The sequence below is a fragment of the Amblyomma americanum genome, chromosome 1 (assembly GCF_052857255.1).
Source record: "Amblyomma americanum isolate KBUSLIRL-KWMA chromosome 1, ASM5285725v1, whole genome shotgun sequence".
Classification (NCBI taxonomy): domain Eukaryota; kingdom Metazoa; phylum Arthropoda; class Arachnida; order Ixodida; family Ixodidae; genus Amblyomma; species Amblyomma americanum.
Window position 1 is genome coordinate 53,394,845 of NC_135497.1, and position 27,804 is coordinate 53,422,648.

The following is a 27,804-nucleotide window of genomic DNA, read 5'->3' on the forward strand; positions in this document are numbered from 1 at the left end:
GAAACCTAAATATTCACCCTATCGAGTCTTTTCTTGAGCTTATCTCGAGATACATTATAAGTATCTTGGACTCTTGATCACTAATGACCTGTCCGACTGCTCGCACAAGAAACCGTAATTCTGCCGATACTTGACTATGCATGCTTTATTTGGGATCCTTTCACTAGAACTTACTCTAACAAGATAGAAATGGATTTGAACGTACGTCAGTGACAGAACCCGTTACTAAAGCGGGCTTGCCAACATTAACGCAAATAAACCGGGTGCCATGACTAAAATTCCTCTTTCAACCTATTAGCGGCCACTATAAGACAGGTCTCACGAAAGTAATTTCTTTTTCATCTGGTTATGCCACTAAGCAACGGCATAGCTGCACAGTAACGCCATTTACTACGCGTAATAACCGTTTAAAGTATTCTTTCCACGAACAGTAATTGAATGGAATGTCCTAACCGATGACCAAGTTTCAAACTCATGTATGCTGACATTTCTTTCCAGTATTTTTTAAAATGTGTTGTCTATGCTTATTTTCCAAATCTTTCAAGCTAGTTATTCCACTTTGTTCTTGTGTTCATTGCCTGCATTATTACGTTGTTTACTTATCTGTATCCCACCCTGCTAAACTCCCCAGTGGGGATTGCAGTAGAAGGAATATATATATATATATATATATATATATATATATATATATATATATATATATATATATATATATATATATATTAAGGAAGCTAACAGTCACCGAAAGCAAGCTGCATAGGGGAATTTTTCTTTTTTTAATTTAATATCTAGTGCCAATGAATTAATTTTTTTTAAAGAAAATTACCTATAAAGCAGCAGAAAAAACAACCATGCCGCCGGTGGGATCCGAACCCACGACCTCCGAATATCGCGTCCGGTGCTCTTACCACTGAGCTACGGCGACGGCTGTCCAATCTGCTGCTTTCGTGGGTGCTTATGTTTTCCGTGTAAGCGAACCTTGAGAGTGTTCACCAGCGCCACCCTCGTCCATAGCGGTGGACGTAGCACGTCCTGTAATACCGCAAGTGTGACGTAGAACGTCATCTAACGGCGAGGGCAGAAACTGGGCGAGAGCCCTCTTATGCTACCTATGGCATCAAGACTGCCAGAACCGAGACCCCCGTTAAGCTATTAGCAGACAAGGTAAATGAAGTGAGGGGCTCGTTTTCACAAACATATTAAGGAAGCTAACAGTCACCGAAAGCAAGCTGCATAGGAGAATTTTTCTTTTTTTTAATTTATTATCTAGTGCCAATGAATTAATTTTTTTAAAGAAAATTACTTATAAAGCAGCAGAAAAAACAACCATGCCGCCGGTGGGATCCGAAGCCGTCGCCGTAGCTCAGTGGTAAGAGCACCGGACGCGATATTCGGAGGTCGTGGGTTCGGATCCCACCGGCGGCATGGTTGTTTTTTCTGCTGCTTTATAAGTAATTTTCTTTAAAAAAAATTAATTCATTGGCACTAGATATTAAATTAAAAAAAAGAAAAATTCCCCTATGCAGCTTGCTTTCGGTGACTGTTAGCTTCCTTAATATGTTTGTGAAAACGAGCCCCTCACTTCATTTACCTTGTCTGCTAATAGCTTAACGGGGGTCTCGGTTCTGGCAGTCTTGATGCCATAGGTAGCATAAGAGGGCTCTCGCACAGTTTCCGCCCTCGCCGTTAGATGACGTTCTACGTCACACTTGCGGTATTACAGGACGTGCTACGTCCACCGCTATGGACGAGGGTGGCGCTGGTGAACACTCTCAAGGTTCGCTTACACGGAAAACATAAGCACCCACGAAAGCAGCAGATTGGACAGCCGTCGCCGTAGCTCAGTGGTAAGAGCACCGGACGCGATATTCGGAGGTCGTGGGTTCGGATCCCACCAGCGGCATGGTTGTTTTTTCTGCTGCTTTATAAGTAATTTTCTTTAAAAGAAATTAATTCATTGGCACTAGATATTAAATTAAAAAAAAGAAAAATTCCCCTATGCAGCTTGCTTTGGGTGACTGTTAGCTTCCTTAATATGTTTGTGAAAACGAGCCCCTCACTTCATTTACCTTGTCTGCTAATAGCTTAACGGGGGTCTCGGTTCTGGCAGTCTTGATGCCATAGGTAGCATAAGAGGGCTCTCGCACAGTTTCCGCCCTCGCCGTTAGATGACGTTCTACGTCACACTTGCGGTATTACAGGACGTGCTACGTCCACCGCTATGGACGAGGGTGGCGCTGGTGAACACTCTCAAGGTTCGCTTACACGGAAAACATAAGCACCCACGAAAGCAGCACATTGGACAGCCGTCGCCGTAGCTCAGTGGTAAGAGCACCGGACGCGATATTCGGAGGTCGTGGGTTCGGATCCCACCGGCGGCATGGTTGTTTTTTCTGCTGCTTTATAAGTAAATTTCTTTAAAAAAAATTAATTCATTGGCACTAGATATTATATTAAAAAAAAGAAAAATTCCCCTATGCAGCTTGCTTTCGGCGACTGTTAGCTTCCTTAATATGTTTGTGAAAACGAGCCCCTCACTTCATTTACCTTGTCTGCTAATATATATATATATATATATATATATATATATATATATATATATATATATATATATATATAGATAACAATGAAATGTTAGAAGTGCAGTGCACATGTATGCATGCAGTACGTGCCAGAAGTAAAGGCAGAGTGATATTTTAGGCTCAACTGTTTCGGTTTTGTCTCGCGTATTAGCTCAAACAGCTCAGACACACGTACATGCACACACGCAACAGTATAAGCATCTAGCCTCTCGTCCAATAGTGCCTTCAGGGCTTGTCTTGTATGTATATTACTCAGTAATATCTCTAAGTTGCAGACTAGAAAATATAACTTGAATTTTAAAATGACTGTTAGTGAGGGTGAGGGAGGGCCGACGATGTGAGGGTGACGGAGGGCTGGATAACTTTTCAAAATGAGGGCGAGGGTGAGGGACAGCTATGAATTCAAAAGTGAGGGTGAGGGAGGAAAAGTAGATATGAAGGCATTTGCCCACCTCTACATGTGACACATTATGACCAGTCTTTCCTGTTGCATCATCTCAGCTGAAGCTGCACTTGCCATTAGATCAATGATTGTAGTTAAAAGTGAATATTAAAAAAAAGTTGCTATAGGTGCAGCAACTGCTTATGATTTATATTAAAGCATTTAAAAGCAGGAACAGGCGGCTATGCTTGATTTAAATTTGGTGGGAGCCTCTACGCGATTGATACGTTCTGATGTTTCCTTTTAAAGCCACACCTATTCTTTAGATATGTATGCTTAGTGGACACTTCCAGAATGCAGCTCCTGATGTCAGGCATGCTTTATTAGTGGTTTCTTTCCAAAATAGTGGCAAAATTATATTTTTATAGCTTACGATTGTAGGCTGTGTCTCTTGGGAAATCTTTTCTTTCCAAAGTTTATTTTCAATTTCCTGTCTCTTGCATCACACATGAACACAGCGCAATCTGCAGAGCAGCTGCTCTTCCTTCAACTACTACAGTCGAGTCCACTTATAACAATATTTAAGTGCCACGAAATTTCCATTGTTATAACCAATAATTGTTTTAAACAGGTTGCACGAAAAAAAGCATAACTGCAAACAGGGATCACGGATGGCAATTGACATGCGAGCTCCGCCGAGGCATCGTTTTGATGGCCTCGAAAGGGGCCTTGTAAAAAATACGAAAAGGTTGGCGCGGCCGCCTCTCAGCTTGAGAAATCTCGAAGACACGCTGGGGTGAAATCGCCACGAGCATCTTGCCATGTACTTATCACTGGCTTGCACTAGAAAACCACATGTACGTAAGCCTTGCTTACCTCACGCGAAGCTTGCAGACCTCCTTCTCCATGGCGCTCTCTTTGAAGCGTTGTATCCAGCCGCCACCTGGCTGGAGGACCACATTGTTAATCAGCAGGGCAAACTGCTTTGCCTTTGTGGCCAGAATCGGCCCGGTGATAGGCAAGTTCTGGGCACAGGCACCAAGAGATCACTCGTAGAGGGCATCCTCCACCGTCTTATAGGCACCTTGTTGAACACGTTTGCGCCCATCGTCAGCCAGCACTTTAACTTCTCAGCGGAGCGGATGACCGTGGGCTGTGATAGTACGTAGTTCTTAACCAAGTCCCACACTTTCTTAGTCTTTGTAGCCATTCACGGTACTGCACTTAGTCTCCAAATCGATAGTTGTGCGCTTTCTTTTCACCATAGCATCGTCCAATAATCAGCGTGTGGATCAGCCATCTTCCGTTTCTGTGGCGATTCAAACGAGAGGGAGAAACCACGTGGCCAGGAACGACGAATCAACTAACACTAACTACCAAATCCGTTGGCAAAACTGCGCAGAATGAGGGGTGAGTGAGCAGATCAGCGCTGTTGGCACTTTGGCGAGGTCCATTTGTGTTTCGGAGGCTGGCTCGGCGTAGAGCTGTGGGCGCAGCCTATTTGTGTCCGGAGGGGCAGAAGGGCAACGGGAGTGAGGTGCGCGAGGCTGGTGATGCGGAGAAAGCAGGAAAACAGGTTCTACTGTGTGAGTGCACGGGGAGGGTGCAGTGGCTGGAATTTTTTTTCTTTTCAAGGATTTCGCATTTCATTACCTTTTGGCACGAGCACTCAGGAGCCAAAGTTCATCGTTATAACCGATAATGCGGCATGGGGGCATTGTAGTAAGCGGGTTATTTTACCATAGAAAACATAAAAATTGGACGAGGCAGCAGCTTTTCATTGTTGTAACCGATATATTGTTAAAACTGGGGTCGTTATAAGTGGGTTCGACTGTACATGAGCATAAATTTCAACTTCCGATACGTGTTTGTGAGTGAAGCTTGTATGTTGCATCTTACTGAGAATCACCGGAATCGCTTTCTGAAATGTCTTTCTTTATCTGTGATGTATTTTCTTTGTCTCATGGGTTCATTTAGAAGTGAGTAATGCACAGTGCTTACAAGTAACATAGAAGACTAAAAATTTGTAGCTTTGCGTTGGAGTCCGATGCAATAAATCGTAGGCAGCATACCTTCCTAGTAGTTGAGCAGCTATAAGTGCCCAATGCTGCTCCTGAGGAACGCCCCGCCCCTTCTTGCTCTTTGGTAACACATTTACAGTGCATTGCTAGGCTATTTATATGCCATTCGCAGGTTCTCTTTTCTGATGTGATTGAAATAAGATGTTTGGAGCCGTGCAGTGACCGGCTGTCTTGCTAGCTTGATATCGCTCACTATGTGCGATGGTTGCTCAACTGACCTCATTCAGCGCATCTTTTGAAGATTGAGGCTGAATTCAGTCTGTGTCTTAGTTGTAGAGTTTAAGTGGCCTTGCCTTACAGTAGATGGCAACAGGTTGGTCAACACAGTTGTAGTATGCGAGAAAAAAGTGCCTATTTCAGCTGTTGCTTCTGAGCAGCACTGGGCATTATTGGGTTAAGGACTGCATTGAGCAGTTGAAATTGAAACCATGTAAAACTGAAGAACAGAAGGTGAGCAGCGCAAGTTGCAGAACGACCTCAAATCTTGGGTGGTACATGTAATGTGGAAAACAGAGAGGTGATGCCCTGGAAAGTAACTTTGCTAGGAGCTAAGAGGTGGCGGCACTGAAGCTCCCCTTGTGACTAATTCGGGCACCCATCATTGGTCTCCCCACTCCGCGGCACGCGGCAAGCCGCTGAAAATGGCTCCTCGCCCCATCCTTTGCGCGCCGGGTTTTGCGGCAAGCAGCTTGCCGCCGCCGGCGTGCTGCGCGTGTTTTGCTTGTCAATGTGTCCGTACCTTAAAGGGAACCACAATGGTGCAGCAGAGAGACTTGGGGAGGTACAATTAGGAAAGTTTTGAGGGAGGGTGGTCATGCAGAAAATTGGAGGTTATTGGGATAAGCCTTTGTCCTGTAGGGAGCGTAACCCGACTGGTGCTGCTTCTTATGTGTGCTTACAGTATGCCGATCCTGTGGCGGACCAACTGGACAAGTGGGGTGTCTTCCGGGCGCGGTTATTCCGGGAGTCATGCGTCTTCCACCAGGGAAAATACGTCAAGGTACAAACCTGTTGGAAATTTTGTGCTTTCTCTACCGTGACTCTCATCGGACAGTGGCTATCCTCTAATGTGGTTTAGTTGGGCATGGGAAGGCGAAATTGGTGGTGGATACTTAGCTTTCTGTATAACCAAGCAATGAATATGGATGTACTATTAGCAAGAAATGAAATTCGAACAATACAGTTCAGCTAAAGACAGCAAAATAAGAAGCTCTTAGCTAGGGGAAGTTTACTACTAGCGGAGGGTAATTTCACTTCGAAGGTTCGAAGACTCTAGCGGAGGGTAATCTCACTTCGAAGGTGCAAAGACTCTTTAACAGAAGTGTTAATCAACCTCGCTTGTATTTGCTCTCCAGGAGCTAATATTTCGGTGTTTTTGTGTTGACGCTTGTTTTATTTTTGTGTTTCATTCATTGCTGATAGTACAAAGAGGGTGGCTTCACCTCCACCACTTAAAGATGTGGTAGCACATGGCTCATGGGTGTCGCTTGTTAACGTGCCAATCTCTCATTCACTTGCTACCATTTCAGAGATGGGTCACTGAAGCAGTCCTCGGGAGGAGAATTTTGTGTTTGTTGCCATGAATGTCAGCGCTAGCAGCAGCTGTGTAAGGATTCAGAGTAGCTCAGTCTTGTTATGGAATGAAATCTTCGTGGTGAGCGGATTCTGACGAGCGAGCTTGTGGTGTCAGCAAGATGAGACAGCAGTGCCAGATTCGACAAGTGCATGCCTGGGGATCTGAAGCTGCTGGATGCAAGAGACTGGCGGACCATGATGATGCCACTTAGGCATCTGAGCATAAAGTCAGCGTCAGCCGAATTGGCCTTGCATGTTCAGTCTGTGATGAACACTCTAGATGCCCCAAATTTTATTGGTAGCTACAGTGCAATTCACTTATAATGAAATTGAAAAAAAAGAAAAAACAAAAAAAACAATCACATCTGGATTCGATTATATCTGGACCGGTGTAAAAAAAAGTAAAAAGAACACACCCATATATTCCCCCATGAATGCAAGTGTTACCCCATGCATGTAGCCACCACAAGTGGCGCTTCTGTCAAGGATGCACAGTGTCTTTGCACCCTGCCAAGCGATCCACCCCTGCCTGAGCACCCTTCAATAGATAAACTCCCCGATATAATTGGCCCACAGTATCTTGGCGCGCTGCCAAACCTGTGCTGCGGACAGCGCAAAAAGGAGGAACTGCAGGTGGAACTTCAAGTCAAGGAAAGCGCAGTCTTGCTTATACTAAAGATTTTTGGTCTGGGGCACTGTTGGGAAAAAAAAGTGCAGTCTCCGAGAGGCTCTGAGCAACAGGTTGTTTTCATCTGAAACAGTGGTTGGTCTTTGGTTTTCCTATCCTCCCCTCAGTCTCACTTTCTTATCCCTTCTCTTAACTTTCCTGTCTCGTGCCCACTTCTTGGCTTTCCTTTCTTTTCCTGGCGGCTAGGGTTAACCCTGTGTGGCTAACTATCCTGTTTTACGCCTTATTTGGTTATGCACTCAAACCTGCATACATTGAAGGGGAGCAGAAAGTTGGGCTAGTTGGTTGAAATGCATACTGAAGAAGTTGGCGCGGAAAAACGAGGACAAGCGAGACAAACAAAGACGAGCGCTGCATACATTGAACTTGCAAAAATATGCATGCGAGTTCGATATAACATATAATTTGATATGAAAGTGGCAGTAAGTTTAACATCGTACAAGCATAGTGAGATGAAAAAAATGAATTTCTTTGATAGCCACTTGTTATGCGCAGATTGTTGAGCAAAATAGCCATGAATTTCTTTTTTCTTCATGTTAATTGCCTCGGAGAGAACACATTTTTAAATGTTTATCAGTGGACTCCGAACAGCTGAGACCGCAGTTTTCTATCGACGCACATTAACGACGAACCATGCTGAGCGCACGGAGCACGTCGAAGCACGGGGGCATACGTTCTTTTAAGTCGTCATCACAATTCGCTTCAGTGGTGTTTTTGTTATCCGCGACGTCTGCAATGATGTCGTTGTCCGGAAGCTGTCCCGCGGTCTCTGTGTCGTCGTCCGTAGAGACGATGTCGCCTGCGGCTGCCCGTCGCAAATAACACCAGCAACAGCTGGTTCCACAAATCGAGACTTGCGACACCTTCATCAAGTTCACCCGACAAAGAATTTGCTTCGTCTTCTCCGGGAGAGCAGAGACCAAAATGCTGGAAGCAGATCTGTATAGTTTCCTTTACATCATTCCACGGCCCACTTAGAACAGATAGGGTGCCTAAGACTTCGATTTTTGGGTCTCTTCTTGTCCTCTGGTTCTGAAGGGGCCGTTCAGTCAGATGTTTCCTAAAACCAACCTTCATCACGTGGATTATCTCCTGGTCCAAGGGTTGAAGCACCAATGTTGCGTTCGGTGGCAGGAAGCGAAGTGCAATGTTGCTTAGCGCTGCAGCGGTGGAAACAGATTCATAGCGACCTTGGCCTGACAAGTCGTCGTTCCAAGGTCTTAGCCATTTGGCGAAAACGTTCGCGGGTTATCCACGCTCTTTGATTGGACCTGTGGGTTGCCAGCACCGGAAGCACATTCTTCAAGCATCGTAGAGACTAGAGACGTGTTTTTTCCGATCACAAGTGGTCAAAACTTCGTTGACCCATCCATGTTGGTGGCGAACAACTTTGGATTTCTTCTCAGCTTGTTCAACTCGCTTGATTATTTCTAGTTTCATGGAAAACGGGAAGTTCTGCTGTTTCGTGGCTGCCATCGCGCATGCACACAGACAACAAAAAACGTGTGAAATTCCCACTGGCACACAATGCACCGAACGTGTGAACTGCATCACAACGCGGGTACAACTGACTCAACGTGCTGAAGACACTTATTCTAGGGCTGTATTCAGAGTTTGTGTCAGAATAAAAAGCGCCACAATCTGTCACAGTGGCCGCACCTGATTGGTCAAAACGCCAGAAGCGGATGTCTGTTCAGATGTCTGTTCATTTGAGATTGTGAGCAGCGGCAGGATGTCACTGCAGTGTGATTGCAGCAGGGAAACGTCCAACGGCTCTTTTGCTCTTTGCCAACAAATGGAACGAGACCAATGCGAGAGAAGAAACATGCAGCCACAAGTTGAGTTGCCCATCGGATTCCACTGTAAAGGGGTAATATAGAAAGTTCTTTATTTGCCCAGTGGACTTCAACAAATAGAAACAATAGCTCAGATACCTTTTTCTGCACGGTAAAGGCCGGAGGTGTACTTAAAGAAGAAAATATTGTACACAACTAAGCATGGCTTTTCAGGGAAAGAAGGCGGCCGCTACAGCCGTCGATCGGCAATGGTGAATACAAGGTAGCTAGCATGTTCGTACAACACTGTGTTTTAGATTTATCTTGAGGGTAAAAGGGAACACAGAGGAAAATTTGTGGCATGCACTCACTCTCTGCAGAATGCGTGCTCCGTGCCGTGTTGAACCAAGATGCCGTGACGAATTGCCACCTGCAACATCGCTGAACATGAGTTGCTGCAGACGGTAATTTACGCTTTTCATTCCTTTATGCAGGCACTCCAAGAACCGCGAGATGCCGCTGATAGGTTTTAAATTTTTCTGCTGCCTATATATAAAAGGGATGAGCTAAAAAAATCTTGCTGTGTTTCTCTTCATAGATGCGTTGGGAGACTTCGCAGACGAAGTTTTCATATGTTCGCCACGGTACGAAGTGCAGGCATGCCCAGACTGACTCCTGATAACTAACTTGCAAGCTAACTCGTGAGCTCAATGCAGAGCCACACCACCGCGGCTGCCGAAAAACCACCTCTGGCATGTAAAATGCGTCGGTGTAGCAGCACGTCGCTGGCGACTGATCATCCGCGCACATGAGTGGTTTCACGCTGCAGACATTACACATGGGCATGATGCAGGTTGCTTAAACAGCTAATAGAGAGTTCTAGAATAGGAAATGCACATTTGCGTGCAGTAAACGCAAGTATTTTGCCGGTCAATATGATTTATGTTACATCATTCAATATACGCAGGCGAGATAACTCCAGTGATAGTGGTGCCATACGGTTTTAATGAAGAGAACAATTTCTACAACAAACCGGTGCTCGTTAGGCCAAGAAGGTACCGAATCGTCCAGCAAAATAAAAAAACAGGCCAAATTTATTGGGCATCCAATTTGTTTAGGCAAGGTAAGATGAAGCGAAAATTCCGTACCCAGTTTATAGCCAGTTCACGGGCCGAAAAACGCAGTAACTCCGAAGATTTCACTCCGAAGCGAGAGGCTGCACTTCAGAGCGCACCGCCATGTTGTCTGTCTTCGAGCATCTGCTGCTGGAAGAGCATACGCTATGTGTCTGACGTCACCGTCAGACCTCTTCGACCCTTTTCGCTGCATCCGAACCACCACATCCGCTTCCGGCATTTCAACCAATCGTGTAGCCGCTACGGCAGATTATGACTCTTTTTATTATGACACAAACTCTGAATATGGACCCTGGTTGGCTGGGTACGCGCCCAGTGCCTACATCACGGAAAATCCACGTCATCATTGGTCTGCGCGTGCTACGTAGCACCAATAGCACCCACAAGTCCATGCAGAAAAGCTAACCTTCGGAGATGTGCTGAGGGAGAGCCAGCTTCTTGAGTCGCCCGGTATTGCCCGAAGTTCGATCTATCGGATGTGACTGCTAATTTTTGGACGATATAGCCATACATTTTGCTATTTGCCTCAGAACACGACAAATCTACACTTTCAGTGTAAACGGGCAAAAATAGTTCACATGATAAACAAATGAGAAAGATTTCTCATTGGATAAATGCTGCCTTTCCATTCGTCTTTCTCTCTCTCTCTCCTAGTGGCTGCTGTTGGAACCGTAGGTGGGCCACTCGCTGCGGCTTCCCGCTTCCACTGCAAGTTTGACAGAGATGCGCAAGCGTCATTTGCTGCCCGTGGGCATACTGTACAGTTAATTTTGCAGCGAAAGCATGCGCAAGGGAATCGCGCTGCATGAGAGTGGACATGTTGCTGATGTTACATCGCAGAGGGATGGTAATGTTTGCCACGGGCGAGCATCGCTGGCCCTTGATAGATGAGCAGCTGATCATAGTATGTCGTCTCTGCTGACAGGCATTTATCCAATGAGAAATCTTTCTCGTTTGTCACGTGAACTATTTTCACCTGTTTACACTGAAAGTGTAGATTTCTCGTGTTTTGAGGCTGTGTCAATGGACTTCTGACTGACACAGGTGCGAGGTTGTGTAAAGGCAGTGATAGTAAAGCTGGGAAGAACTAATGCACTTAATAATTCGCAAGTAAAATTGATCGCCGTTTTTTAGGTGGTAACTACGTATTTGTTGCTGAACTGAGATGAAACAAGCCTCGCTTTCACGTGCGTCACGGTGTTCATCACTTGAAGGAATGCTGACATATTACATTTTATAGCTATGTAGCTTGTTATACTGCAATTAACGTGCAAAAGCTAAATATTCAAATTCTTTACAAGAGAGTAATTTTATTGCGGCTGGTGAATTGTGCGGTCAGCCTGATAAGGCACAGAAATCGACCCTCTGACGAAAGAATTCTTTTCATTTGGTTTGCCGTATGCATATTTGAAGTTTTGCTCGTTACAAGTGCGGAGTGAATGCATGCTCTTTTCGGGGCAAGCCATTGAGATTGTACCAGAAAGGCATATTGCTGAAACGGTGTCCCTACTGACCAGAGCAAACCGTTTTTTCTTAAGTTTGCATTTGAAGGGAGGGTACATTCGCTTCGCATGGCAAGGGGGCTTTCTAGGTGCAGTATCTGTTGTACAGACAAGGTGGTCCAGTCCAGTCCGGTCTATTCCATCTCATGCACAAACATAACAAATAGAGGCCAGCAACATTCCAAGCAGTAACAATGCAAACGAAGGTCTGTAAAGTTAGTGAAATTGAGCATGACACGTAAAACACTTGCAGGGCAGCATGACTAGTATGTGTGTTAGCTACAGGCACCGTAGCTCTGAAGTTCAAGCTTGGACTGCCATGAAGTCGTATTACAAAGTGCTCGCAAGCAATGGAATTTCTCGAGAAAGAGTACAGCGCTCACAAATGCAAGTGCAATAATACAGCCGCTTGAGATCGAGTGGCCGTGGTAATAAACAGTGCAGTCGGCCTGACAGATTATCATCATTTATATAGTGGAGAGCGTCCATCGATAATTTTAAAGCGACAGGCTGCATTTAAGGGTTAAGTATGGAGCGACAGTCAGTGTCACGATAAACGTGGGTACACGGTCTTGTGTGGTGCTTTCTTTTAAGCAGTCACCTGCTTCTCAATGTAGCCAAATCATTGTTAGAAGCATACAGAAAACAGTGAGCCACTCACAACTTGGCTCGGCGTCCCCCATCTCAGCTTCTCACTTCAACTTTTTTTTTCTTTAAAAGCACACATTGAAAGGAGGCCGATGTGTCGCATTTGCAAACAGTGCGCCTGTTTTGCATTTTGCGAGCCTTAATAAGGACACTTCGTGTGAAAACGATCACTGAATGGTGGTTGGGGGACAGAAGTACAAAAACAAAAGTTTGTGCCGGGTTCAGTTTGCACGCTAGAGTGTTTATTTCTGTTTTTCTTGTTAAACAGCCGCGATCTGCTGCTGTTGAGGGAAGGTGTGGAGAAGTAACAAGAGCGTGTTCGTGGGCAGTTTATCAGCTTTTGAGCAACCAGCTGTGCAGAAGTACATTCCTTTATGTCACCGAAAAACAGTGCGCTTACACGGGACAGCGAAAGACACACACACACATCGGTGAGATCATGCACCAACTGGCCCGGCAACTATTCTTGATGCATTCCTTTATGTCACTGAAGGTGTATATGAAAATAGATTTGCGGCTAATCAATACTGAAGATGATGTAAGCTATGAAAACTCAAGCACATCGTAAACGGATGGGGAAAGCTGCACATGCGGCCTGGCCCACCCATGCTCTGCAGGCTTCCTGACAGGTAGCACAGCCATCGTAATGTGCACGGCGTATACATTCATGTTGTAGCTTTACGGTGCTTAGAAATTGATATTAACAATATTTCAGCTGTGGCGGACAAATTTTGATGGAGGAGAAATTTAGAGGCCCATGTACTGTGATATCAGTGAACATTTCTCAGTTGTCATTAGTGCTCAGGTCCAGTAAGCTTTCGGCACTTGTTCATTGCTACCGTATTTACTCAAATGTAACGCGAGTTTTTTTCCACGATTTTTTCCTCTTAAAGTCCACCCTCACGTTATGATCAAATACCGCACTTTGATTGGCCTAACGCAGAGCTGCGGTGCAGCTATTTCAAAGCAATCAGCTTGGTTTCAGTTTCCGCAGTTTTGCGATCTTATGCTGGCAACATGGGTACCATGGAAGCCAAATCCTCATTCATGCAAAGTCAAAGCATTGTTGTTCCGTCATTTTTTGTGTTTGTTGCGGCCTCGCACTGAATGCGTCATCGCGTCGTGTTGTGGCAATGTTCGTTTTAACAGAAAAGTGATCCTGTTAGCTGAAGAGGTTGGGAATGCTGCGGCAGCTCGAAGACTTGTCCTCAACGAGTCAACCATCCGCGGATGGCGGCTGCAGTGGGAGGGGCTTTTTAAATGTGAGCCCGACCACAAAAGATTTAGTGTGCCTCGCCACAGCCATCACATCGAGCTGGAGAAAAAGTGGTGGACTTTATTATCGAGTAGCGCAACCATCTCATGGGGTCAGTGTCGAGCTGATCCATTGGAAAGTTAGAGACGCTGATCGGGAGATGAGAAGTGCGGAGCATCTCATGGGTGGGCCCAAACGTTCATGAAGAGGAATGGGTTCTTTCTGCGGCGAACAACATCGATACGACAGAAGTTACCGGGAGACTTCGATAGCGAAAAGGAGGACTCCGAAAGTGGGGACATGTTTGCCACGATGTCTATTAAAGGTACTTTGTTTTGCATCCTTAAGCTTCGCGTTACATTCGTGGTTTTATTTTTTCCCGCTGGGTAGCTTGTAAAGGCACCCCTCGCATTACATTCGTAGTCGCGTTACATTCGAGTAAATACGGTATATTCAAGATGGCTGCCATTGTTTGCGCCGAAGAAATGAACTACGCGCTGGGTCTTAAGTTCAGTGTTTTGAGACTGGTGATGCAGGTGTGGCGGCTGCAGCAACGTAAAATTTTCAGCTGTTCCACGCGATTTCGTGGTGCAGTTGTTTGCGATGCACGGGATTTCGCGAGACGACAACGGGCTGTGGTTGTTAGTGAAGTACTTGTTTTGGCTGGACGCCGGCGTTAGGATGACGTGCTGTGGAACCGCAGCAGTGACGACGACGGCTGTACTAGTGGGGAAAATGGTGCAAATGTAGATGAGTAGTCCAGTGACTAATACATTTTCGTTGTGGAATGTGCCCACAGGCACGCCGTGCTTTTTTCTTTTCTGACATGCGAAAGGAAGCGGGGGTCGATTTGCGTCTTTGCCGCTAAGGGCCTTGGAGGTGAAGGCGCCCGTCCGGGACCTTTGGAGCCCAAAGATGCAGCCTTCAAGAACCTGCGATCAGCATGCCAAAAAGTAAAAGCGATGAAAAAAAAATAGATGCAGCCAACAATGTTTGAAAACATCTTTAAAAATACGAATGTTGTTTCTGGCTTTGCTTTTTCTATGGGTGTTTATATTTTATGCACAGATTTCAAGACAGTAAAAGTGTTGCATCAACATCGACTGCCCTGGGGGACAAGGCAATACACAAAACCTGCTGTTGCTGATGGGCGTAGCTGTTGCAGTTCTTTTAAGGAAACAATTAGAATAAACAATTGCCTGAGCTCAACGAGTGAATATAATTCCCCATTTTAATTTTAAAACTCGTGTTAGCCGCCTCAAGCAGTGCAGCGGGTGCTAAGCCTCAATGGCTGTTCCACCTTCGGGCTGCACCATGTTGCTGTGTCCCTGCTCCTTTGAGCTTTCGCTCCTTTGGTTTAAAGAGGTGCCTTTGCTGGAAAGGCCTTTAAGAAACGCCATGTGACAGGGGTATTACAATTGTGTAAATACGGCAACTCCTTCCCACCAAGCGAACATATTAAACTTCGCGCTTGGCGCATGGTGGCCTTGGTTGCCTATGTGCCATAAAACCCCAAAAAACACACACATAGTGGTTGTCTGCCGCTGTGTTCTTCAGTGCCAATGGCAAAAAATATAGTAGTAAACCTCCATGATCATTTTTTTCTTGGGGAACCTTAGTATGAGCCTCTCCCAACTTGTAACACTGCAAAACAGTTGGTTGCGGAAAGCATTGTGAAGCAGGAGTTGCATGTGCGGAGATGGCCCTAATTGTGACAGAGGTGGAAGTGAAATTTGCTACATGTGTGAGAAAGCTGCAGAGGCCAAAATTGGCGATGCCGAAAAAGCTGCAGTTGGTAACACTGGGCCATGGTCCTTGGCGTCCTGTATTACTCCGCTGGCCAAACGCAATAGTAAACGAAATCAGCTTTTTAACGTTTGACTATATTAAACAAACCAGGCATCAAAATTCTAGAGCTTATAATTTTTGCCTTGTAATTAGGTTCTTGTTTAGGTAACAGGAAAAGTTTTAACAAGACTACTTTTTGTCATGGAGGAATCTGTGCGGCGGTCCTGAATGTGGGCACATCTTCACTGCAGACATAAAGGGGCTCTCAAAGGGGCGGTATGCCAGGGATGTTAAATTACGCTGCTTCACGAATATTGTCCGGCAAGTATTTGTTTAATGCGCTTTGTAGAAACTGAGTTATCTTTAGTCAAAATTTGAATTTCAGCATGTTCGCGCCTTTCTCTCTCCTCTCGTCACTTTTTTCACACTGGAAGGTCGGCGCTCCTCCACCGGGCCCACTTCTGGCAGCGGAGCTTCCCGACCAGCCGGAGCTACGCGGCTTATTGGCCGCGTCCTTGGTAGCTGCCTGACGTCTCAAAGAATCTAACCAATAGGCATCTCTCACCTTGTCTACGTAGATGCGAGTGACGGAGGAGGGTGCGAGCATGTAAAAGTCGCCGGGAAGGGCTCGCCAAGTTTCGCACGTGATTGTGGGTCTTCTGCTGCGAGTAGAAATGTACTGCTTGGCTCAGGTGTTCATGACAACACAATGCAGTGATTGAGTGAGTTCATGTGTTCTCCTCAGAAGGTGTTTCAGAGCCCCTTTAAAGCGGCTCAGAAACACCTTTCAAGGAGATCACATCAACTCGCTCAATCACTGCATTATGGTGTCACCAACACCTCAGCCAAATAGTACATTTTTACATGCAGCAGAGAACGCATGATCACACGCCTAAGTTGGCGAGCCCTTTTCAGCGACTTTTTCATGCTCGCACCCTCCCCCATTCTCCCCCATTGCACGCTCCTGTGTATACAAGTTCAGAGATGGCTGTTGGTTAGGCTCTTTCAGACGATAGGCAGCTACCATGGCCACGGCCAGTAAGCCGCGTAGCTCCTGCGGGGCAGGAAGGTCTGCTCCAGCGTTGAAGCCGGGTTACGAGTGCTGACATTTCAGCTTGCAAAAACTGACTAGAGGAGAGGGAAAGGGTGTGAAGACGCTGAAATTCATATTCTGACTTCAGATAAGTCAGCTTCTACAAAGCACATTAAAAAAATTCTTGCTTGAGGATATTCATTAAGTGGCATCCTTTACCAGGAACACCGCGCCTTTATTGAGAGCCCCTTTCAGAGGCCCTTAACCCTTTGATGCCGTACATGTATGGGGGCGGTTTTCCGTCCCGCAAGGTCTTAGCCGTACGGGAACAGTTTCAACCCTCCGTTTGAAACTTTGCACCATAATTACGTATGCTCACCGGGAGGTGCTGCCACCTCCTAGGACTTAAAAGAAGAGTGAAATTTGATTGTGCTACCTTCTTGCGGAGATAAACAGAACCGATTTCTAGCTGCAGCATGTCGCGCGGGCTGCGGCAACCCCCTTTCGTTGTTTGGGTTTCACTGCTTGATCGCAGTGGAGGCACGCAATACTTCATCACGCAGGTGATTTTTCGCCATCTGTTTTCACCTTCGACGGCTCACAATCACGGCAGGTTGTGGCCTCTTTGCTCCTGCCAGAAGCATCCGAATTGGATTATTTAAAATTTTTTTATGAAGAATTTGTGTTGCTCATCGTCATAACAAGTACGGTAGTTAAAAAAACAGGCGCATGTCACTCCGGCGCATTGTGGCTAAAAGCCTGGGCAGCCGTGGACCTCCCGGAGCTTTACTGCTTCTAGGTAATAGTGCTGCTTATGGGCCTGGTGTGGACGGACACCCTGTGAGACTATTGGTTGATGGACCCGATGCTGCTGACCCAGTTTTTTTCTGTAAACCGCTTTGTTCTGCTGTACGTCCAGCACTTCAGTTCGATAACAGAGCAATCCGATCGCCTAAGGGCCATCAGAGTTGTCATGGAGGCCATTCAGGAAAAATTTTTGACTTTTCCTTCCATCCCAAAATTTATGCATAGATGAGTGGCTGATGCCTCGGAGAATCCGCCTTTCATTCCGGCAGTACATACCATCCAAAAGACACCGGTTCGGAGTGAAGATGTTCATGATGGTGTGACCTGAAAACTGCATATGTACTAAGGTTTCTAGTTTATACAGGAACAACAGTTAGCCTGGCCAAAAGAAAGCTTGGTTATGCGAGCTCTGTTGTTGCTGACCTTCTACCAGACTTCCTTGAAAAAGGACACTCTCTGTTTGTGGACAATTGGTACACGAGCCCAGTGCTGTTTGAATTTCTGCAGAGCAACAGAACAAATGCATGCGGAACTGTGCGAATCAACAGGAAGGGCCTGCCCTCTTTCAAAAAAACGAAGGAGGGTGAAACAGAAAGCTTCCACACAAACACTCTGTCTGCTTGTCTTGAAATGGTTTAACAAGCACGAGGTCACTCTTTTGACATCAGTGCATGGACTCTAGATGCAAGAATCCGATAAGGTGGACAGAGCGACCAGAGAAAAAGAAAAAAAAGGCCTGCATGTGTACTTGAATATACGAAGAAAATGGCACTCTTCGACAAAGTAGACATGCATCTTAGTTTCAGTGAAAGCACCAGGAAAACTGAAGTGGAACAAGTTGTTTTTTCACCTGCTCAACATGACGTTTATTCTCTGTCGCGTGAGAACTAGCACCCCGATGAAGCTTGATGCGTTTAGAAAGAGTGGACTCAAATATTGGAACAGTACCAGACCCAGATCCAACGAACAAGGCGCAGGAAACGTACTGCAGACAACCCGCTACGACTGTCGGCGCGCCACTTCCCAGAGAGGGTGCCTCAGACCTCTGCCTAAGGCAGCCACACGCAGCGAAGATGCCATGTGTGCCAACACAACTCGTCGCCCCAAGAGGAAAACAGACATGCGTATTATGTGTGCAGACTGCGATAATGCACTATGCGTAGGCCAGTGTTTCAAGGAATACCACACTATGAAATACTATTGAACAGTTTGAAGTTCTGAGTGATGCTGACACTAAAATACTATTCCTGATTTTTTCTTACAATTTCTTCATGGCTTTACGCATTTTGTGCATTCAAAATCTGCAATAAAGTAATTTATTTGACCATCTGGGAAAGCTTTTTAAAATTTGACCCTCAAAGGGATAAAGTTGTATACGACTGTGGACACGACATCAAGGGAGAGGTGCAAAGCGAAAGATGTCTATTGCATACATTCAACAAAACTTCGCTTCTTGCAATCATCTTGAGGTTCATTACACGTGAGGTTTTTTTATTTTTCTGGTGATAATTTACCGTTTTTCAATATTTCTCTGGAGTGATAGTAGTAGTAGACCTTTATTCGGCCATAATTTACAGGCCGAGCATGTCGACTGTCTGGGCGACCGGACGTCACAGTTCTTCCCCTTCAGTGCCAAGCCAGTCGAGCCAGGTGGTGATGGATAGAGAGAGGAGCGGATAGGAACCCGACTGCTGAGCAGCCGGGGCAGTTAGGACAGGAAGCGTCAGATTGGTAGCGATAGAGAAAGAGGCGAGAGGAGGTGATGACAGCATTCATTTGGATTCGCCGAAGAAGGCGAGCCTCCGGCACAGTGCGTGATGGATGAGAGGGAGGGTAGAAGAGCTTGTAGAGGCAGAGCTTGAGATAGACCTCCTTTATGGTGCGGCACAGGGTGAGTCTTCCAAGGGCTTGGGCTAGGGGATCAACGGCGCCCGGTAAAGAGTGTCGTGGGCGAGCTGATGGGCCAGCTTATTGCCGTCAATCCCCGAGTTCCCAGGGACCCAGCGGAGGAAAACGATGGAAGGCTGTGTGTGTGTGAAGGGGGCAGGGTTCGGTTCTGTATGTGGCGGATAGCTGTATAACAGCCTGAATACAGTGTGTACTCAGGGAGAGAGGGAAGGAGGGCAAATGACTGGAGAGCATGCGCAATGGCAAGGACCTCTAGGGACAATGCGTCCAGAGGGCGCAGGTACGGTCGCTGGTGTGGGTTTCAGGTGCAGGGAGGTGGGGATGGTATAGGGCGTAGCCACAGGAACCTCGAGGATCCACGAAAGAGGCATCCCTGTAGGCCACACCCTGAGTATCGAAGACGGGGGAATGGTGCTGCGCGGTCGCGTGACGACAGCCGGCATGCAGGGCGGGGGACATGTTGGTCCGGAGGGGAAGGATATGAAGATTGGGAGCCGGGGTGGGAATAGGAGAGGTTAAGGTGGAGATGGGAATGGGACAGATATCCCCCTGAGCCAATAAGTACTGACCCTGGCGGGTAAGGGAAAGCCGGGCAAGCTGCGAGTCATGGTGGAGAGTGAGAAGAGAACGAAGAGGATGGAAGAGGCCTGTGGCAAAGAGCTTAGCGGTTGAGGTATTGATAGGGAGGTTGAGAGCTGCCTTGTAAAGGTCCACAAGGGCAGTCTCGAACGCTAAGTTGAGTCTGAGTGTAGGAAATATAGGGTACAAAGTACAAGACTTCGTTGAGGGTGAGGACATGGGCAACGCGGCATGCATGGCTCTCGTGGAGACCTGAGCGCCGACTGACCACGCGCCGCAGGAGGTGAGTAAGAGTGGCAGGTGGTGACAGCGTGGTGGAGGGCTTGCATGCTCCTTGCTTCATTCAAAGGGAAGCCACGAACTTTGCACTGGGTGGTGACAGGAATGGGACAGCCAGAAAGTTGGAGAGAGACGAAATGGTTGTGCGAGCGCTGGTATGAGGAGTGGTTGAGAAGAAGCTCAGATTTCTCCTCAGCAGGACAGAGACCGGCGGTGGTGAGAAAAGAGTTGGTTAGATCAAGGCCACGTTGCAGGGTGTCCTGTACGTGACCGGGAGAGCCAGACAAACACCAGAGAGTGATGTCGTCGGCGTAAAAGATGGCTGGCTGGATGGATGGATGGCAAAAGATGGGCTGGCTGGGAGGTGAGAGGGGCCATAGCTAGACTGAAAAGGGAAGGAGAGAGAACAGCACCTTGAGGAGTGCCGCGGGTGAGGCGGTGAGGATCGGACAGATGGGTGTCTACGCGAAAGCGAGCCACTGTGTTAGAGAGAAATGAGCGGATGTAAGAGTACATGCGGGAGGCACAGGCCAGGGAGACGAGTTGAGAAAGGATGTGGTCATGGCACATACCGCCGAAGGCCTTGCGGACATCGACGGTCGCAAGTGCATGAATTTGGGTTGAGGGAGCTGAGAGAAAGGTGTGCTGGATAATCAGGAACATGTTCTGTGCACAGACGCGGCGTTGGAAGCCAATAAGAAAATTGGGGAAGAACTCCCTCTCTTCGAGAAAATTAGAGTGACGAGTCAGGGCCATTCGCTCAAGGGTCTTACCAACGCACGATGTCAGGGAGATTGGGCGGAGGTTAGAGAGAGAGGGAATTTTGCCCAGCTTTGCAATCCTAGAAATGAGAGAGGAGGTCCAGGAGCTCTGCAGGCAGCTGCTGTACCAGCCATCATTGTACGTCTCAAGGAGGAATTCTTTGGTGCGGTCAGGAAGGTCACAAAGTGTGGTGTATGTGATGGCGTCCTCACCGGGAGCCGAGTGAGTAGCATTGGCAGCCAGAGCCGCTTTGAGCTCCCGGAAAGTGAAGGGTGGCCCAGATAGGGGTTAGGTCTGCCCAAGTATGCCTGGCAGGAAGGAGCAAGAGGGGGCGGGAGGTACAAAGAGGCGAGCAGATCAAAAACATCGGAGGGGGTTCCTTAGTGCCAAGGAGGGATTTAAAGAGAGACCATGTGGATCGCGAGCGCCGTGCAGATTCAAGACCCTCACAAAGCACACTCCAACGAGAGTGTTCAAGGGAGGCGCAGTGGGCGGCGATCTCGGCTCGCAGAGCTGTGATCCGAGAGGAAAGTTGGGTATTTTGGGGTTGGGAACGGAAGGAGCGTTGAAGACGTTTATGGCGACGCCATAAACTTAGAAGGTGATGGTCCGGGTTTGGGATTGGGTGACGTTAGTGAACGCGATAGCTACTGGACGTCAGCGCTGCGGAGATGTGCGACGTCCAGTCATCGTAAGATTGAAAGGAGTCGGAAGCGAGATTAGTGCTAAAGGCGTTCCAGTCAATGTGAGTGACCGGATGACATCGAGGGTTGTGGGAAAAAGAGGTGGTAATATGGATGAGAAAGTGGTCACTGAGAAGAGTTACGGCTGTGACCTGCCAGTGAAAGGAAAGTGAGCCCCGAGAGAAGGTGAGGTCGGGTGTCGTGGGGCGCTGCGAGACAGTGCCCGCTCGTGTAGGGAAGTGAGGAGTATTAAGAAGGGTGAGGTGGCGTTCCCGGGCCAGACAGTGGAGGAGGCGGCCGGGTTTGAGGGTTTGGGGGTAGCCCCAGAATGTGTGAGTGCCATTAAAGTCACCACCAAGGAGAAGTTGGGAGGTAGAAGGGAGAGAGTGAAGGAACTCTAATTTCATTGATGATAAGGAGTATAACATTGTATGGGGCGATAATTTTAACATTGATATGTTGTGTAATAATACTATTCAGAACAATTTTGAAATTCTTCTTTCTTCAAATGGCTGCTCAAACATAATAAAAGAACCCACTCACTTTACTTCCAACACGGCAACGTTGCTTGATCTTTTTATTACTAATTTTGATATAGCCCTTATTAAGAGTGGTGTACTCTGGTGTGGCATTAGTGACCACATGGGAATTTATATGTGTAAAGAAAAACATCGTACAAAGAGGCTGTCTGATCAGCCTTATTACCGCCAAATAATCTCTGAGCATAGACTGAACACCTTCAGCAGAGAAGTAGAAAATGAGACATGGCATGAAATTTGTTCAATAATGTGTCCTAATAACGCATACCACATTTTTTTACGCAAGTTTATCGCTCTGTATCAAAATTATTTCCCCCTTACGAAGGTAACAAAACGAAGAAGAATTAGGAAGCCATGGATTTCATCGTCTTTGTTGCATCGCATCAAGGTAAAAAACAAAATTTACTGGAAATTTATCAAAACGAGAGACCCTGATGACTGGACACAGTACAAAGCTTATCGCAACCAATTAAACCGTGATATTAGAACCGCTAAGGACTGTTACTACAGTGACATCTTTGAGAGTATAGGTGGTCGTACGGATCTATTGTGGAAACAGCTTTCCAACATCATTAACCCTTCAAGTATTACCAAAGCTCCTGATATTTTAACAGTTAATGGTGTTGAGATGAGTAGGTTTGACTTGGCTAATGCGTTTAATGATTCCTTGTTTGATAACTTGCGGTCCCAACATAACCCGGAAGCGATCGAATTTCTAGAGACTGACAACTCGCAGAGTGTTTTTCTTACTGCAGTTGACAACGAAGAAGTTCAGCCAATCTTCAGGGAACTACACAATAGCCCACCGCATGATGCGGACGGACTTCAATTTTCTCCTGTTAAGTATGTTATAGACGTTATTTCACCCTCACTGATTCATATCTTTAATCTATGTCTTAACACTGGTGCGTTTCCCACGGAGACGCAAGTTGCTAGAGTACTGCCTGTATTTAAAAAAGGTGGTCGTAATAATATCGCCAACTATAGACCAATATCCCTTCTTCCAGTGTTTTCGAAAAGTCTTGAAAAAGTGGTCGCTAATCGCCTGCACCAATTTTTGGATCGCCACACTATTATTACCCGATCTGAACACGGTTTTCAGAAAGGATTTTATACTGAAACTGCATTGGTGGCCCAAAAAGAATTTATCTTAGAAAACTTTGAAGAAAAAAAGATTACACTTGCGGTTTTCATAGACTTTAAAACAGCCTTCGACAGCATTAGTCATGACACTCTTCTTGCGAAAATTCAGAGATATGGTATCAGGGGCCATGTGCTAGAGCTAATTCGTTCTTATCTTTCGCACAGAAATCAATATGTCGACATCAGTGGATGCTCCTCGCGCATGACTCAAATCAAAACTGGCGTCCAGCAAGGGAGTATCTTAGGTCCACTTCTGTTTAATTTATACATCAATGACATTACCACTATTAATACGAATGCATACTTTATAATATACGCGGACGACACAGGCATATTCTTCAGTGATTACAACCCCGATGATCTCATATCCTTGCAAATAGGACGCTTTCAGCGCTTGTCCACTGGGTAAACTGTAATGCTCTACAGATAAATGTTTCGAAAACGAAAGCAATGTTCTTTCGTACGAAATGAAAAATATTAAGTTTCTCCAGACAACTCTGCTGTGTCTCGAGTAGTATAGAAATTGTTCACACCTTTAAAACATTAGGAATCTGGTTTACGGAAAAACTGCTTTGGGATACACATATTGATCATATATGCCTTAAGGTTGCTCGTGTAGTTGGCGTACTGTCACGTTATCGCCATTTTTTCTCCACCTCAATTAAACTGCTTCTGTTTAAAACCATCTTCATGTTACATTTGCATTACTGCAACCTAGTTTGGGGAGCTGCTACAAAGACCACTCTTCAAAATATTTACCTCCTTCAAAAGAAGGCCTTAAGAATTATTTTTAACCAACCTTACGATTATCCTTCCTCCGCCCTTTTTCACAATAGTAACGTGCCGAGAATATTTAGTCTCTATGATATACGTCTGTCCTTGCGCTACAAACAGGAAACACGGGACAAAATTTCAACAATATCTCAAATTGCTAACCTTGAGCTCCTTGTGCCTACATACCCGCTACGCCGTCTGGGGCACTACACCCTTAACACACCACGAACTAACTATGGGATATAGATGCTTAGATATTATCTTCCCGCACTGCTAAATCGTCTCTTTGATGCAGGCATTCACAATAATAAATGCAGCAATGCTGACCACCTGGCGTTCTTTCACAAATAATTCTCTTTTGTTATGGTTTGTGGTTCTTACGTATACGGTAGAAATATTCAGGCTCGTTGAATGCTTATCGTAACCCGTCAGCACGCCAATATCATGCTGTCTTCATTCATGTATGTTGAAAATTGTTCTTTTATGCGTTGTCAATGTGTTCACGGCTGTGAAATTAAGTGCTATAATCTCTGCGCATATAGAATGTTTAAATAATTCTTTCAGTGCATGCTTTGAATTTTATATATTGCTTGTTCTTTATGTTATATTGCGCGCTTAGTTTGTGTTCCCGCTGTTCGTTCACAGATTGTGAATCATGCCTTAGGTTGATGTATGCCTTTCTTGTTTGCACGTGACCAATGGCGCCACTGTTGCTGGATGTTGTGGACCTCGGGAGCTTGTCAAGCTACGTCTTTTTTTCCCGGGGCCCACTGCTCTCTGTAGCAAGAAATAAATAAACTGAACTGAACTGAACTGAACTTGCCCAGGGCGGAGAATAAAAGAGGTAGTGACAGGGGGGTTGTAGAAAGACAAAAGGACGAGTGAGGTGCGGGAAGAAGGGTGGTAGCTGGATTATATTTTCTTTTCTGATGTGACAACTGCCGTGTGGTGCAAAAGTACTTGAGCTTTACCCATAGTTGAGCTAATACAGGGATTGGCAGAGGGCATTTTGAGCACTGCCCATAGGCGAAGAGGCTTCTATCAATGAACAGTAGTATAAAAGAAAACAAATTATCCAATAACTGACATAAAAAAAATCTAAGTAAATATGTAAGTGTCGGTATATACCCCGTGTTTCAGGAAAGCTTGCCACTAATTTTTAAAAATAGGCTTTTTGAGGTAAAAGGATGGCTTTTTGGGTAAAGTAATACCAGTTTTGACGGGAATCAGAGAGCACATGAATCATGGTCAAATCGCGAATAGTGGCCAAAATTTTTTTTGATAACTTTTTTTAATCTGGTGATGGCTCAGTAGTTATGGCACTCGGCTGCTGACCCGAAAGACTCGGTTTTAGACAGTTCAGACATTTGTGTGCGAACTGCATTATAAAAAATGAAAACCAAAAAAAGTTGCGGTGTAAAATAAAAATTGAAGATTGTATTCTCGCGTAGCATGTATTCAAAATTGGAGTGAATGTTGAACCAGTCTTCTTATACATCTTGTCAAGCCTGCAGGCTTTCTACAAGGTGTAAAAGAGAAAGTCTGTAAGAAAAAAATGTTCTTCAGATATAATGTTGAAATTTTGTTCGTTTAAGTTTGAAAGTTATGCTAACATGCAAAAAAATTTTAACTAAAATTATTCAAAAAATAAAAAGTTGGTGTTGAAAGTTATATCCCCTTTTAAGTAGTAAGCTTGTAAAGTAAAATGTAGTCGTTAACAGTACAACTATACAGATAGGCACTTAGTTGCAATCAGATTTGTTGCCGACCATTAGTGATACTAGCCATGCCTGTTTTTAGACTTCCAAAAAAGCCTAGTCTCTGTGGCTCAGAAAAAATTTTGGCGGTTCCTTACACAATTCGAAAACCAAATTGCATCACTCCGTTGTGCACTTTCCCTGTGAACTTCTCTGCCTCGCGTATGCTGCGGTGCTCCTCGCTGTTCAAGCCACCATTGTTGCTGCTGCTGTCATATGTTGCCAGGACACGCTGAGGAATACTTGTGTTGTTTGCGGATGAAATGTGTGTGGTGAAGAAGTGTTTGCCGTGTTGATTTTGGTCCATTCTCTCCGAATGTATGTTGTAACAGAATCTACTGGAAATGAAGTGTAGTCAGTGACAGAGCTAGGAGGAGCTGCCATCTTCACAGATCAGTATGTTATGGCCGATTATCCGTTAAAACCTGATCCTCTGTAGCGAGGTTGCACAAAAATTATTGGAGGTGGGAATTGCGCGGCATTTAATTTGATATTCGCTTACATGGCTTTGCTTATGTGGTTGAACTGCTGCTTGTATTCCACATTCAATCACTGTTAATCGGCCACAGTGCTGTGTAGATGCATGGTAAACATTGCTGCAAGGTTTACCAGGAACCTACAGCGGAAGAGTTGTGTAGCCTTGCTTTGTGAAGTTGTGAGGAAGCTAGCCACTGTAATGCCATGGCTTTTAGCTCTGTTGCAGTCTTGTTGTGTTAAGTGCACTCCTATTGTATTGCTGCAGGAAAAGAATGTGTAAGTAGCCTTAATGCTTGTAAAATTGTTATTTAGGCATTTACAGATGTTATGTAGAGCAGCTTCAGTTCTTTTTGTTTGCTGGTGTCCCCCTGTGAATGAACTGATTCCTCATGTGCAGGACCTGGGCCGGCTGGGCCGGGACCTGCACCGGGTGGTGATCATCGACAACTCTCCTGCCTCTTACGTCTTCCACCCGGGCAATGCAGTGAGTGGCTTCTCTTGTACAAATGCCATCTTTGGCAAGAATTAGGTATTGGTGATGGCTATGCCTCACATTGTTTGCAAGCATTGCACAGAGGTTGGAAAGATGAGAACATGCTAGCATCGCTGGGTCATAGCACTGTGTGCATTTGTTTAGGTTCATGCTTTGGTTTCAGATATGTGCAGGCGACTTTGTGCCAACACAAATTGCTTAGTGGCTTTGGCATATAGCGCAACGGGTGCACTGAAATAGGTGCACATACAAGTGGCTAATTTTGTTTTCTGGATGCATTTACTTCTCTTCATATCTTCTGAACATGTTTGTAACCACCTTGCATACCTGTTCATACACAGGGATGCAAGGCAGAGAGCTAGGGGAGTTGGTACTGATTCGCACTTGAACGAACAGCACAAAAAGGCATAGAACCAAAAGGCCCACGACGAGTGACGAGTGCTGACTTGCAGCTAGTGTACTGTATTAACTTGGTTCTAACATGCCCTTGATTGTTATGAGCGCCTATTTTTGACGATTGCAATGTGCGTCAGATTTTCATGCTTAAAGAAATGAATCTTCTTACTTTGATTCTCACTTTGAACAACCTTTACTCAATAGCAACCAACCACTGTAATGTCACGAAGAAGTAAACCGGGCTGCCACCTCGCTCGCTTTTCCCCATCTGGCTGGCAAAAACGTCATCACTTATCGTCGCTGTCAATGCCTCCTTGTTGCTCTCAATGGCCCTAAGCATTTCATCCTTGGTGCTTTCCATGACATTTGAACTTTCGCACATCTTGAAGGCCTTTTTGACCATGCCAGATGTGATAGTGCATTTACCAATCCCGTCAAGTCTCATGCAACGCGGCATTCTTCATCTTGTTGGTTGGTGTGAAATGTGTGGCAGCCATCTACAAACCACTCTGTGTAGAGTGTCCAAAACCTCTCCACCGGCTTGTTGAGGCTGATATGCAGCTGCTGCAGCTGTAGTGTCATGTCAGAGTATGGCATCAAGGTCAGTGTTGCATACGTTGAGCGCCCGTCCAGTTCAGGATGAGGTACGTGTCTATCCACCCTTTCTGATTGGTGGGCACAATATCATCGCTTGGGTACACTGTGCCTTTAGGGAGCATCTTGCGTTTGGAAACTAGGAATGGAGGCATGCAGCAAAGCATT

At 45.7% G+C, this 27,804-nt stretch overlaps 1 protein-coding gene across 2 annotated transcripts in view; it reads left to right on the top strand.

Moving 5' to 3' along the window:
* LOC144132799 (carboxy-terminal domain RNA polymerase II polypeptide A small phosphatase 1-like) overlaps window positions 1-27,804 on the top strand; it is an 88,130-nt gene that overhangs the window by 47,319 nt on the left and 13,007 nt on the right. For both annotated transcript variants that reach the window (XM_077665463.1, XM_077665471.1), the window contains exons 4-5: window positions 5,947-6,045; window positions 26,551-26,637. In XM_077665463.1, the coding sequence (XP_077521589.1) occupies window positions 5,947-6,045; window positions 26,551-26,637 (186 nt within the window). The remainder of the gene's footprint in view (window positions 1-5,946; window positions 6,046-26,550; window positions 26,638-27,804) is intronic.